Genomic DNA, 13911 nt, shown 5'->3' with positions numbered 1-13911 from the left:
GGCCAATACTGGGGTTACCCCATTGGGTGGGGGCCCAGGGAGGGGAGGCACAAAGCTCAGAGTTTGCCCCGGGGCGTGGTGGGGCCGCCAGACACTCGCAGGAGTGGGGGGGTCGCCATGGAATCCTGCCCCCGCATCCGACTGCCTCCCAGTGCCTAGGCAGGCAGGGCAGGTTGTCGGGGGGGGGGGGTGCCTGGTGCAGCAGGGAGCACCCAGTACCTAGCAATGGCACCGCATCCCCGGTGACCCCCCACCCCGCCATGCAGCGCCCCGTCCGGGGGCAGCGAGCCAGTCTCTCTTCTGAGGTCGCTGGCCGGGTGGTTGGGGGGGGCAGGCCAAGAGCTGCGGTGGGGGAAGGCCCAGGGAGCACATGCTGCACCGCACCAGAGACAGTCTGGCCTAGCGGGGGGAGGGGGCTGGGTTCTGCTCCTGGCCCTGCTGGGTGATCCCGGGCAGCCGCATCCCTCCCGGGCCTGTTTCCCCGCTGGCCTTGGGCTATCTGTGGCCCTGACGCCGGTCCTGCGAGACTCGGCTCCATGGCCCAGCAGCCACCTGCCTTCCCCGGCGCCCGGCTCCCACGGCCCTCGGGCTCCGCAACAAGCAGCCTTTGATGCCCGGAGCCCCGAGGCAGCGCATAGCCCAGAGCAGAGGAGGCGGGACTCCGGCCCTGCCCAGCACAGCCCCCCATTGTCCGGGCCGGCGAGGGCGCCCGGCGTGGGGCTGGCTGGGGGATTCCTGGCAGGCCAGGCCCAGGCAGAGGCGCCTTCCACAGCCCCCCGGACCTCGTCCCCCTGCTCCCCCAGACCGGGGCTCGGCTCCCCCACGCTGGCAGGAGAGTGGCCAGGACACCCCGCAGATGCCGCCCCAGACGGGCAGGGCACAAGCCCCGTCTGTCCTGTCCTGTCCTGCCCCCCCCCCTTCCCGTCGGCGGACGCGTGTCACTTCCCCTTTAAGGGCCCCGCTCACCTGCGGGCGCAGCCGCTCACCTGGCCCAGGTGGCTCTGCGGGGAGCCAGGAAGGAGGAAGCGGCAGCCCGGAGCCGGCCCGGGGCGCAGGCCGGGAGCATGTCCGCCTCCGCCGTCTTTGTGCTGGACCTCAAGGGCAAGGTGAGCCCCGGCCGGCTCCGACCAGCAACAGCCCCCCCCCCCCCAGCAGGGGGAGAACCCAGGAGTCCTGGCGCCCGGCCCCCGCCCGCTCTACCCACTAGACCCCACTCCCCTCCCAGAGCTGCGGGGAGATCCTCGGAGTCCTGGCTCCCGCCCCCCCCCCCCCCCCCCAGCAAATGGGCGGCCGGGAGCAGCCTGTTGTGAAGGGCAGAAGAGACCGGGGGGGGGCAGGCCGGCCCCGGGGGGGGGGGGGGGCTTCAGCTGCCTCTGGAAGGCCCCGTCTGAGCCCGCTTGCCTGGGCTCCGGAAGGGCAGTCAGGCCAGAGCAGCCCCCCCCCCCCCCCCCCCCCTCCGAGCCAGGCTGTGGGTTGTGAATGAAAGGCCCAGAGTTCTCGGCCTGCGTTGGAACAGGGTGAAACCTCGCAGTGGAGAGGGGGCCCTGTGTGGGGCAGGGCGGGTGCTGTCCTGTGGGGTGCAGGGAGGGGTTAGGGAGTTCCCCAGGGCGGGTGCTGTCCTGCGGGGTGCAGGGAGGGTTAGTAGGTTCCCCAGGGCGGGCCCTGTCCTGTGGGGTGCAGGGAGGGGGTTTCCTAGGGGGGCAGGGCGGGTGCTGTCCTGCGGGGTGCAGGGAGGGGGTTTCCTAGGGGGGCAGGGCGGGTGCTGTCCTGTGGGGTGCAGGGAGGGTTAGGAGGTTCCCCAGGGCGGGTGCTGTCCTGCGGGGTGCAGGGAGGGTTAGGAGGTTCCCCAGGGCGGGCCCTGTCCTGCGGGGTGCAGGGAGGGGTTAGGGGGTTCCCCAGGGTGGCAGGGCAGGTGCTGCCCTGTGGAGTGCAGGGAGGGGGTTTTCTAGGGGGGCAGGGCGGGCGCTGTCCTGCGGGGTGCAGGGAGGGTTAGGAGGTTCCCCAGGGCGGGCCCTGTCCTGCGGGGTGCAGGGAGGGGGTCCCCCAGGGCCTGTCTCCGCACGCCCCCAGCCTCTCTGTGCCGCAGCCGCTGATCAGCCGGAATTACAAGGGCGACGTGAGCATGGCGGAGATCGACTACTTCATGCCGCTGCTGATGCAGAGGGAAGAGGAGGGGGTCCTGACGCCGCTGCTGACTCACGGCAAAGTCCACTTCCTCTGGATCAAGCACAGCAACCTGTACCGTATCCTGCTGGCCGGCCGCCCCTTCCCCCTGGATCGGAGCCCCGCCCCCTCACCTTCCCGCCAGCTGGATCAGGGCCCCTCTGCCTTCCCAAGCTCTCCTGGTGCCAGAGGCTCCGCCCAGCCCCTCTCCCCTGGGCAGGAATCCCTCCAGGGATGGGGCGGGGGCACGTGGGCGGAACGTGGTGCCTGCTCCCTGGGTGTTACCCCCCTTCCTTAACCCGCCCGCAGTGGTGGCCACCACCATGAAGAACGCCAACGCCTCGCTGGTCTACTCCTTCCTCTACAAGGTGGTGGAGGTGAGTGGCGCGGGGGGGGCTTCTGCTGGGGGCTGGGGCAGGAGGGGGATGCAGCCTCCGTGTCACGTTCCCGCCTGTCTCGGGGCCTAGCCGGGGCCCCGCTGCAGGGAGACCCAATGATCCTGCAGCTCCACATGGCCCCAGAATGGAGCCCCCAGAATGGAGCTCCCAGCCTGGCCCTGCCCAGCCGACCGAGCTGGGCCAAGCGCTGTTCTCAGACGTGGGGGGAGGATCCTATGGGGCCTGGGGGGGGGCGCACGAGGGGTGTCTGAAGCGCCCCTGCCCCGCTCCCAGGTCTTCTCCGAGTACTTTAAGGAGCTGGAGGAGGAGAGCATCCGAGACAACTTCGTCATCGTCTACGAGCTGCTGGACGAGCTGATGGATTTCGGGTTCCCCCAGACGACCGACAGCAAAATCCTGCAAGAGTGAGTAGCTCCGCGGGGGCCGGGCGGGGCCGGGAACGGCCAGCGAGAACCAGGCGCACGAGGCCGCTCCGGAGAGGGATGCGAACGCAGGGCGACGCGTTTCCGGCTGAGTCCCCAGGGCTCCCTGCAACGGGGGCCGTGTCCTGGGGCGGAGGCGGGCGCTTCTGACCGGGCCTCGCCCCCAGGTACATCACCCAGCAAGGCAACAAGCTGGAGACGGGCAAGTCCCAGGTGCCCCCCACCGTCACCAACGCCGTCTCCTGGCGCTCCGAGGGCATCAAGTACAAGAAGAACGAGGTCTTCATCGACGTCATCGAGTCCGTGAACCTGCTGGTGAGCAGAGCCGGGGGCTGCAGATGCCCCAGCTGGAGCCAATCCCCCCCACGCCCCTGCTGAGCCTGTGCCTGGCCAGCATGGGGGAAGGAGCCCTCATTGACCCTGCCCCCCGCTGCCCCCCCAGGTGAACACCAACGGCAGCGTCCTGCTGAGCGAGATCGTGGGCACCATCAAGCTCAAGGTCTTTCTCTCCGGCATGCCCGAGCTGCGTCTGGGCCTCAACGACCGCATGCTCTTCGAGCTGACGGGGCGTGAGTACCAGGGCGCCCCCTCCCGGCTGGGGCAGAGCACCCACGAGGGGCAGGTCTCGCCATGGGGTGGGGCAGGGCCCCTGTCTGCACCTCTCCCACACTTATAGCAGAGCTCCCTCGAGTTATTGTAGGTCCTACAATAAACAGCGTCTTGGTTTTCAGCTGCTTATAGAGCAGTAGAGCTTTAATATCTGCAAGCTCCCCCCTCCCCCGGCCTTTCTCCGCCCTCCCGCCAGCTCCCCCCTCCGCTCGGTGTTCCAGGGGGCAAGAACAAGTCGGTGGAGCTGGAGGACGTGAAATTCCACCAGTGCGTGCGGCTCTCGCGCTTCGACAACGACCGCACCATCTCCTTCATCCCGCCCGACGGCGACTTCGAACTCATGTCCTACCGGCTCAACACGCAGGTGGGCGGGGCCTGGCACGGCACTGGAGGGAAGGGGGTTGAGGGGTTACAGCAGGGGGGCTGGGAGCCAGGACTTCTGGGTTCTGCCCCTGGCTCTCCCTAGGACTGGCTGCGGGACCCGGAGTGACCCCTCTGCTCCCTCCGAGGCAGCAGCTGGGGCAGGGGGGGCGCCTGACTCAGTTCTCTCTCCCTGCGGGCAGGTGAAGCCCCTCATCTGGATCGAGTCTGTCATCGAGAAGTTCTCCCACAGCCGTGTGGAGATCATGGTCAAGGTGAGCCTCCGGGCTGGGTGGGCAGCCCCCATGCTAGGTCCCCCAGCGCTAATGCTGACGTTGGTTCGTGCCTTGGTTTCCCCGTCTGGAATGTCGGGCTCACATGCCCTCCTCCCTCCTGGGGTCTAGGAGGGTGACCGTGCGTGGCTGGGACAGGTGCGGAGACAAGACCTCCCCCCACCCCTGCTCCAGGGCCCTGGCTGATAACGAGCCCCACCAATTAACTCGGCTGCCTTCCTGGTGAAGTGGGGGGAGGGGTGGCTCAGTTCACGGGGCAGCCCCTGATGCCGCGTGTTGTCCCCCCCGCTCTGGGAAGGCAAAGGGCCAGTTCAAGAAGCAGTCGGTGGCCAACGGGGTGGAGATCGCGGTGCCCGTCCCCAGCGACGCCGACTCCCCCAAGTTCAAGACCAGCGTGGGCAGCGCCAAGTACATGCCGGAGAAGAACGTGGTCGTCTGGAGCATCAAGTCGTTCCCGGTGAGCGTCCCTCCCACCTGCGCCATCAAGGGCTTCCAGAGGGGGCAGGTTCTGTGATTCTGGGTTCTCTTCCTGGCTCAGGGAAGGGAGTGGGATCTAGTGGGTAGCGCAGGAGCTGGGTGCCAGGACTCCGGGTTCTTTTCCTGGCTGTGGGAGGGGAGTGGTGGCTAGTGGTTAGAGCAGGGGAGAACTGGGTGCCAGGACTCCTGGGGTTCTCCCCCCCCCCCCCCCCCCCCCCCCCCGGCTCTGCCCTTGTTTTGCTAAGTAACCTTGAGTGAGTCTTTTCCCTGCTGCCTGCCCCAGCTGAATCAGTCCCCCGGGTGGGTGCCTGTTCACCTGGTGGTAATCAGCAGCCTCAGTTTCCCCATGTGGGCCATGCCCATCTCTGCAGGGGGGGAAGGAGTTCCTGATGCGGGCTCACTTTGGGCTGCCCAGCGTGGAGAAGGAGGAGGTGGAGGGGCGGCCGCCCATAGCTGTCCGCTTTGAGATCCCCTACTTCACTGTCTCGGGAATTCAGGTAAGGAGAGTGGGGGTGGGGAGGTGGGGTGGGGGGGGGGCAGGGACTGGGGGGGGCTGACTGGGGGAGCGGGCCAGGAGGGAAGGGGCTAGAGAAACCTTGGGAGCAGGGCTAGCCCCTTTCCTATGCCAATGACGTGGGGGGGCAGCCAGTTCCTCACTTGGGTGTGGGGAGAGGAGATTCCCCCACCCCCACCCCCGCTCCAGTCCAAGCTGCAGTGTCCCTCTCCCTCCGCCCTGGCCCCTCCGTGGGGCTGAGCTGCTGGGGGATGGGATCCAGTGGCCCTGAACTGTCCCCTGCCCTAAGCCGCTCTGGCTCGCTCCGGCTGGGGATGCAGCAGCTGCTCTGTGGGCGACTGGGCCCGGGACGGGGGAGCCCCCCGGAACCGCAGCTCGGGAGTGGATTCCTCTGCAGCCAGGGCTGGTCTGAGAGCCTGATGCAGAGTCTGGGGGGGGAGGGGTAAGGGAAACACAGCAACTCTGGGGGTGGGTTTGAGACGCAGGGAGGCCAGGGCTGGGCTCTGTCCCAGCTCCTTGGGCAAGCCCATGCCTCAGTTTCCCCTCATAGCCGGGAGGGTAGGATGTCTGCAACGTGCCCCTGAGCTCTCTGGGTGGCTGAGGCTGGAGGGGGGGCGGGTCACAGCTCTGAGCTGCAGGGAGGTTGGAGGAATGGCATTGCTAGGGGTGGAAGATCCCCCCCCCCCATCGCCACCTGCCTTGTCTTCCTCCCCTGCCAGGTGCGCTACATGAAGATTATCGAGAAGAGTGGGTACCAGGCACTGCCCTGGGTGAGGTACATCACCCAGAGTGGGGGTGAGTCACTCAGGGACCGCCTGGGGTGAGGGGGGGGTTGGCTGGGGTAGCTCCCCTGGGCTCTCCCCTCTCAGCGGGGCCCTGGCCATGGGGCCACCGAAGGGGGCGGATTCCGGCTCAGCTGGAAGGGTCACGGGTCCGGGTTGCACAAGGTGCTGGTGTGAGCCACTCGGCCCGGGCGATCCCCGTTTCCTACGCACGTCTCCCTTCCTCCTTCCAGATTACCAGCTCCGGACCCAGTAGGCGCCAGCTGCGGCGTGAGGGGTCCCGCTGCCCCCCCGAAGGAGGCTGGAGGCCCTGGCCCGACGTGAGCGGCCTGTGCCCCTCAGAATTGTGTGTGTGTTTTCCCTCCGGCCCCGGGACCTCTGGCCCGCTGCCCCCGGGCGGGGCCTTGTCGGTCGCTTATAAAGAGAAAACAAACCTCGTGTGGCTCGTAGGATGGTTTAGTGGCAGCTGCCACGGGGGGGGGGCAGGGCTGATGGGAGCAAGGAGGGGCTCTGCTGGTACCTGGGCTGGGGCCAGGCCCTTCCTCTCAAGCTGGTGTGGGCGAGAGAGGGCCCTGTCTGCTGCCTCGTCCCCTGTCCTGCCTCTCGTGACCCTGCCAGGGGGCTCCCTCGGACTCACCCTGCTGTGCCCAGCTGGGGCAGGGCCAGGGAGCTCTGTCCAGCTCCGTTCCCCTGCCTGGGCCCAGCCTGTCGCTCGCAGGGAAGAGTAACTGGGGGCCGGGTCCAAGCCCCCCCGGGCCTCCTCCTGGGCCTGCTGCCCCATCTCCTGGCCCAGCGGGCGCAGAGGAGAGGGAGCCCTGGTTAGCAATGGCCCTGTGCTCAGGGCCAGCCCCTTGTGGGGGCGGGGGGGGGGGCAGCAGTGGTGCTGGCTGGTGCCCCCATGGCCTAGGCCCAAGGTCTGCGTATTGCCCTGAGCTAGTCATGCAGCGAGCTGGCTAGAGCACAGGGGGCTGGGCCCCCACCCTCCCTTGGGGTAGGTCCCACTTCCCCTGCCCTGTTCGACCATCCTGGGGGCAGAGCAGGCAGCCTGCCCCATGCTGTCCCTCTGCTCCTGGTCAGTGGGTCCACCCTCCCCTGTAGCTACAGGGGGGGTTATGCAGGAAGGGATGGGTCATGGGGCGTGTGCCTGGGGTTCACTGGGACACAGGTGGAAGGGCAGGGGGCTGGGCCATGGGATGAGGGACAGAAAAGGGGGGGTCACTGGGCCAGGTGGGCTTGGCCATAGGAGAAGGGACAGGAAGAGGGGGATTCCTGCTGGGGGGTCATTGGGAGGTCGGGGGCAGAGGGGGGGGTGGGGGGGGACAGAGTCAGGGCTGGGGGGGGGGAGGGCGGGGGGCAGGGGGGGCTAGGGGGGGGGCTGGGGGGGGTCACTGGGCCAGAGGTCAGGGGTGTGCCTGGCTGGGGGGGAGAGGCAGGGAGGGTTTCTGGGGGGAATGTCACTGGGACAGAGGTCCAGATGGGCCTGGCTATTGGGGGAGGGACAGAAAGGAGGGCTCCTGAAGGGAGGGGTCTCTGGGACAGAGGTTGGGGGGGTGGTGGAAAGGAGGGCTCTGGTGGGGAGGGGCCATTGGAGCAGAGGCTGGGTGGGGGTGGCCATGGGGGGTGGGGCAGGAGAGAGGGGGTTCCTGCTGAGGGGGGGTCACTGGGTCAGGGGGCAGGCCTGGCCATAGGGGGAGGGGCAGGAGCGGGGGGGGGGGTTCCTGCTGGGGGGGTCACTGGGCCAGAGGTCAGGGGGCAGGAGGGGGGTTCCTGCTGGGGGGGGTCACTGGGCCAGAAGTCAGGGGGCAGGGGGCAGGGGGGGGTTCACTGGACCAGAGGTCAGGGGGCAGGAGGGGGGGGTCCTGCTGGGGGGGGTCACTGGGCCAGAGGTCAGGGGGCAGGAGGGGGGGTCCTGCTGGGGGGGGTCACTGGGCCAGAGGTCAGGGGGCAGGAGGGGGGGGTCCTGCTGGGGGGGGTCACTGGGCCAGAGGTCGGGGGCAGGCCTGGCCCCGGCGGGAGGGGCGGGGGAATGTCACTGGGTAGGGGGCGGGGGTCCCGGGCCGGGGGGAGGGGCGGGGGAGGGTCCCGGTCACTGCGGAGCCACCGCCTCCTTCCCGCCCGAAGCTGCGTTTGAATCAGGGAGTCCCGCCCGCCGTGCGCCTTCGTGCGGCCAATCAGGAAGCGGGAGGCTCCAAGAGCTTGCCCGGAGCCGGGCTCTGATTGGTCAGTCCGGGAGAGGGGGTGTGGCCAAGGCTCTGGCTCGGCTACATTGTATCGAACCCGGAGCTGGGAGAGAAAAACAAACACGGGGGCGGTCACGTGGGCGGAGCCGAGCGCGGGACCCGCCCCCCCCCGGCACCAGCCCCCCCCCCCCCGCCCCGCCCGCCGGCTGCGCTCCTTGGCCGCAGGCGCCCCGCTGCAGGGTGAGGGGCCGGGCGGGGGAGCGCAGGGAAGGTGCAGGGGGGCGGGGGCGGCAGGGAGCCCGGGGAAGGTGCTTGGCGGGGCCGGGGGGGGGCGGGGGGCGGTGCGGGGGCCCCGGGGAAGGGGCGGGGGGCGGTGCGGGGGCCCCGGGGGAAGCCGCGGGCGCGGTGCGAAGAGGGGGTCCCGGGCGCGGGCCGAGGTGCGGGGGGAGCCCCGGGGAAGGGGCGGGGGGCGGTGCGGGGGGAGCCCCGGGGAAGGGGCGGGCCGAGGTGCGGGGGGAGCTCCGGGGAAGGGGTGGGCCGAGGTGCGGGGGGAGCCCCGGGGAAGGGGCGGGCGCGGTGCGAAGAGGGGGTCCCGGTCGCGGGCCGAGGTGCGGAGGGAGCTCCGGGGAAGGGGTGGGCCGAGGTGCGGGGGGAGCCCCGGGGAAGGGGCGGGCCGAGGTGCGGGGGGAGCCCCGGGGGAAGCCGCGGGCGCGGTGCGAAGAGGGGGTCCCGGGCGCGCTGACCCCCCTGCGCCCCCAGGGCCCGGCCCGGCGATGTTGCTGGGGGACGAGATCAGCGCCGGGGACCGGCTGAGCGGAGCCGCCGCCCGGGGGGACCTGGCCGAGGTCCGTCGCCTGCTGCACCAGGAGCTGGTTCATCCCGACTCGCACAACCGCTTCGGCAAGACGGCGCTGCAGGTGGGGGTCCGGGCCGGCCGCTGCCCCACCTCCGCGCCGGGTGCGGGGGGACCCGCAGCTCCCACCGGGCCCTGCCTCCCCCTCCCGCCCGCGGGGGGAAGGGCAGTTGGGGGGTAACGGGGAGCCCCCCTCCTTTGTGCTGGGGAACCCGGGGTCCCAGCCTGTGTCCCTCCCGTGCCGGGCGCCCCGTCGGCCCCGCCCTGTTTACACGGACCCGGCGCGTCTCCCGGACAAGGGCAGATGTTTGTAAACAGCTGGGTGGGCGCAGACCAAACAGGGCGGCAGCTGCCCGGCCTGACACTTGGGGGCCTCAGTGTCTGTGGGGTGGAGGGTCCCTGCCAGCCTCCAGCTAGAGCAAGCTGAGGGCTCCGGGTTGGGATCCTCAGCGCCCCATCTGGGTGGGGTTGGTCCTGGGTTCAAATCCCCCCACCGGCGGCGTGTGACTCCCCTTCTGGGTGGGGTTGGTCCTGGGTTCAAATCCCCCCCACCGGCGGCGTGTGACTCCCCTTCTGGGTGGGGTTGGTCCTGGGTTCAAATCCCCCCCACCGGCGGCGTGTGACTCCCCTTCTGGGTGGGGTTGGTCCTGGGTTCAAATCCCCATCTGGGTGGGGTTGGTCCTGGGTTCAAATCCCCCCACCGGCGGCGTGTGACTCCCCTTCTGGGTGGGGTTGGTCCTGGGTTCAAATCCCCCCACCGGCGGTGTGTGACTCCCCTTCTGGGTGGGGTTGGTCCTGGGTTCAAATCCCCCCACCGGCGGTGTGTGACTCCCCTTCTGGGTAGGGTTGGTCCTGGGTTCAAATCCCCCCCATCGGCGGCGTGTGACTCCCCTTCTGGGTGGGGTTGGTCCTGGGTTCAAATCCCCCCCATCGGCGGCGTGTGACTCCCCTTCTGGGTGGGGTTGGCCCTGGGTTCAAATCCCCCCCACCGGCGGCGTGTGACTCCCCTTCTGGGTGGGGTTGGCCCTGGGTTCAAATCCCCCCACCGGCGGCGTGTGACTCCCCTTCTGGGTGGGGTTGGCCCTGGGTTCAAATCCCCCCACCGGCGGCGTGTGACTCCCCTTCTGGGTGGGGTTGGTCCTGGGTTCAAATCCCCCCACCGGCGGCGTGTGACTCCCTTTCTCATCTCGCCAGGTGATGATGTTTGGCAACACCTTTGTGGCCCAAGAGCTGCTGAAACAGGGCGCCAGCCCCAACATCCAGGACGAGGCGGGCCGGGCTCCTGCCCACGATGCCGCTCGCACCGGCTTTCTGGACACCCTGCGGGTGCTGGTGGAGTACGGGGCCGACGTCAACGTGTCTGACGGGGCAGGGGCGCTGCCCATCCACGTGGCCGTCCGGGAGGGGCACGCGGAGGTGGTGCGGTACCTGGCGCCCGAGTCCGACCTGCGGCAGCGGGACGTCGAGGGGCGCACCCCCCTGGAGCTGGCCCGTCACCTGGGCCTCTCGCACATTGGGGCCATCTTGGAGCAGCACCTCTCTGCCCCGGCGTAGCCCCTGCCCTGGGGGGGCGGCTGGCTGTTCCTGGGACATACACTCACCCTCCCTGGTAACAGTCCCAGTGGGACTTGCCTGCCCCTCCCCAGCCCCCGTAAAGGCAGCTCCCCGCCCCCCACCTACCTCAGAGTTCGTCTTTAACTTTCACTGTTGTTTCTATTTATATTTTTGTGGGTGCTTTTCTCCCCGCAGGGATGGTCCCTGGTGGGGTCTCCTCCCCCCCCCATGCTCTTTGCTGTGGGTGCCTCGCCCTCCCTCCTGGGTTCTGCGCTGTGGAAGGGGGGCTGGGGAAAACAGCTGCCTGTGATTGAATTTGGATCCCTGCATGGGGGGCTCCCTGCCATGTGGGGATGCCTGTCTGTGGTGGGAGGGCACGGTGACCTTCCCAGCCCCCCCCCCCTTCAGTGCAAAGCACCGGGGGCGGGGGATTGTGTGGGTCCCGGTGGAGAGAGCTCAGTGCACAGGGCTCTCCGGTCTCCCCCGACCCCCCCCCCATGTACAGCGTTACTGCGTGATTATCTGGTTTGCACTGAACCCGAGGGGGAGGCATGCAAAGGGTTAAAGGAGCTGATGCGGAGGGGCAGAGGGCTAGAGCCCAGCAGGTGTTTGGCACCCCCTGGAGCTGCCTTTGAGCAGGGCTATGGGGCAGACCTGTGCCTAGCGCTGGCCAGCTGCTGGGATCCCCCCATGGCTCCAAGATAGTTTGTCCGCTCTGCCCCCCCTCAAGGCCTTGGTCCAGGTGGCCCTAAAGACTCTGCGGTCCCCCCAGCCGGAGCGTGGGGTTCCATGGCTGGTGGTTCCCCTTCTCTGCCAGGCCCCTCGGGGCTGGGCAAGCACATCCCCCCCCCCCCCCAGCGCCCGCCTGTTCGAAACAGAATTGTCTTTGCGTTGCAAACGTTTGAGCTTGATTCTTCCTGCAGCAGCCTCTCCCCGGAATGAATTGGGGGTCTGTGCTGTGTACAGAGCGGGGTTTGTTTTTTTAAACAGAGATTAAACCAGAATCTATTTATTGTGCTTTGGAGGAAATGTTGGGGGATAATTTAATGTTTTTAACCATTAAATTAATATTTGTGGATTACAAAGCTTGGCTCTTCCTGGCGGCAGGGGGCGGGGCTGGTGGGTTCCCAGCAGTGATCTTGCCACAGGGGTTGGGAATTAGGATCTCAGTGTGCGTTACAGTCAAACTTCCGCTCCCATTGGATACCGGGAGGGGAAGTGACCCTCTGAGGTGTCACAGATTGCGACAGAGCTGGGGACAGAACCCAGGAGTCTGGCTTTCAGCAGGCTCTGCTCTAGCCACTAGTCCCCACTCCCTTCCTAAAGCTGGGCAGCAGTTAACACCTCCTGTTTTGCACCCACATCTCATCCAGTTTTCAGGGGACACCGGGAGCTTCTGCAGCTGCCTAACTGATTGGCGGAGCACCCGCAGGTCGGTTTGAGTTTCTAGTGGTGGTGCACATCCACACGTGCCTTGGTGCACAAAATAAAATGTATTCTGCACATAGATGGAAAAATCCACAGGTCAATGGAAAAGATTGGTGGGAACATTGGTCACATCCCACACAACTACAGCAGCCCGGTCTCCTGGCTCTGCTGCCCCCATGCTCTACACTCCTGCTCTGGCTTCCCCGGTCACTGGACGGGGTTGGGGTTCTCCTGCCTCTCATACCAGGTGCTGTGACTGTCCCCGGAGTAGGACATGGGGGGGCTGCAGCATTGCTTCCTGGTGCGCCACCCTCTCCTCTCCTGCTCCCCTGGGGCCTGGAGAAGATGCAGCACCTGCCCAACCCCCCTGATCCGGGCAGATTTCTCCTTCCCACTGAGCCGTGTCGGGCTGCAGGCAAAGGGGGCTCGGAATGATCCAGCGATTTCCGGAGCCTTTGCCCGTTTGCTGGGAATCCAGCGCTGCTGTAGATGGGAGGCGCCGTGTTGGGAGCTAGGCTTCCCCAAGCCAAGCTCGGCCGGCTACCTTCCCTGTTTCTGCTACCGAGGAGCGGGTTGCCCGGCTGCTGGCCTGGGGGGCTCCTGCTGGGAGGGAGGAGGTCTGTCCTGGCTCAGAGGCTGCGGCTGGAGCCTGTCGGAGCAGCAAGAGCCGCCCTGGTGCTCGGGGTGGGGGGGTCCGGCTCCCCGGCCAGGCTGGGTCCCCGCAGGGATCCTTTACGCAAGGGTGATGCTCCCAGGGCGTTATCGGCCGGGCTGTCCCAGCAGCTGGGGCCCAGCCTCTGGGTGTGGCAGCCAGTGACACAGCAGCGGAAGGAAGGAAGCCAGCCAGCGCTTGGCAGGCGAGCGGGTGCCTGCTGCCAGGATGGGGCGGGAGGCAGGCAGCCTGGCCTCCGACCTGGGAGAGGAGGAGGAGGAGGAGGAGGACGACAAGCTGGCTGCTGCCAGGAGCTCTGAAAAGAAAAGCAAAAGCGCTGGGCCCAGCTGGGGCGGTTGCACAAGAGGCTGGGATGGGCCAAGTGCCCGCTGTGCCCAGGAAGCACCAGCAGCTGAGCGAGGAGATTTCTGGGGGGGGAGGCTTTTCCCAGCCGCAGCGCCCCACCCTGCCCTGGGCCTGACCCAGATGGTGCCCCCCCCAGCAGCGTGCGCCACGGAGCCCTGGTGGCCCAGCACAAGTAGCTTAGACCCAAATCACCAGAGGGGTTTGTGCTCCAAACTCCCATTGGCTTGAATGGAAATGAAGAGCCCAAACCCCTCAGTTTCCCCACGTGTACAATGGGAACAGTAACTCTGCCCTCGCTCCTGGGGGTACATGCTCCTGGAGAATCTGGGGGGGGCTGATTAGGGAAGGGGGGCGTTGGGGGTTGGGTGGGTCCAGGGGAGGGGCTGGTTAGGGAAGGACGATGCCGGGGGGGCTGGTTAGGGAAGGGGGGTGCCCAGGGGGCTGGTGGTGGGGATGCTGGGGGGGGGCTGGTTAGGGAAGGGAAGGGAGGGTGCCCAGGGGGCTGGTGGTGGGGAGGATGCCGGGGGGGCTGGTTAGGGAAGGGGCGTTGGGGGTTGGGTGGGTCCAGGGGAGGGGCTGGTTAGGGAAGGGGGGTGCCCAGGGGGCTGGTGGTGAGGAGGATGCCGGGGGCGGGGGGCTGGTTAGGGAAGGGGGATGCTGGGGGGGGCTGGTTAGGGAAGGGGGGTGCCCAGGGGGCTGGTGGTGGTGCCGGGGGGGGGGGGGGAGGGAATGGGCCGGGGGGGGGTTAGGGGGAAGGAGGGAGGGGGGGTGCTGGGGGCGGGGGGGGGGGGGCTGGTTAGGGAAGGGGGGTGTGGGGGGGTGGTGGGGAGGGTCCGGGGGGGCTGGTTAGGGAAGGGGGA

At 68.2% G+C, this 13911-nt stretch overlaps 2 protein-coding genes across 3 annotated transcripts; both read left to right on the top strand.

The window, feature by feature from the left end:
• The first annotated feature begins 949 nt into the window (after positions 1-949).
• AP1M2 (adaptor related protein complex 1 subunit mu 2) lies at positions 950-6456 on the top strand. The gene is made up of 12 exons (XM_089774810.1): positions 950-1106; positions 2087-2243; positions 2473-2540; positions 2835-2965; positions 3151-3298; positions 3426-3552; positions 3814-3956; positions 4156-4227; positions 4544-4702; positions 5094-5219; positions 5956-6031; positions 6252-6456. The coding sequence occupies exons 1-12, from the start codon at positions 1065-1067 to the stop codon at positions 6272-6274; spliced, it is 1272 nt and encodes a 423-aa protein (XP_089630936.1). The 5' UTR covers positions 950-1064; the 3' UTR covers positions 6275-6456.
• A 1888-nt stretch (positions 6457-8344) lies between these two features.
• Positions 8345-11697, top strand: CDKN2D (cyclin dependent kinase inhibitor 2D). 2 transcript variants are annotated; one of them, XM_089774812.1, is made up of 3 exons: positions 8345-8438; positions 8958-9115; positions 10246-11696. In XM_089774812.1, the coding sequence occupies exons 2-3, from the start codon at positions 8972-8974 to the stop codon at positions 10603-10605; spliced, it is 504 nt and encodes a 167-aa protein (XP_089630938.1). In that variant the 5' UTR covers positions 8345-8438; positions 8958-8971; the 3' UTR covers positions 10606-11696. The 2 variants fall into 2 exon arrangements, with proteins under 2 accessions (XP_089630938.1, XP_089630939.1); XM_089774813.1 differs by having other exon boundaries at positions 8383-8506; positions 10246-11697.
• Positions 11698-13911: the final 2214 nt, after the last annotated feature.

This window comes from Pelodiscus sinensis, chromosome 31 (assembly GCF_052426305.1).
Source record: "Pelodiscus sinensis isolate ZL-2025 chromosome 31, ASM5242630v1, whole genome shotgun sequence".
NCBI classification, from domain to species: Eukaryota; Metazoa; Chordata; order Testudines; family Trionychidae; genus Pelodiscus; species Pelodiscus sinensis.
Note: the sequence above shows the minus strand (reverse complement) of the source record. Positions and strands in the feature narration are given on the sequence as shown.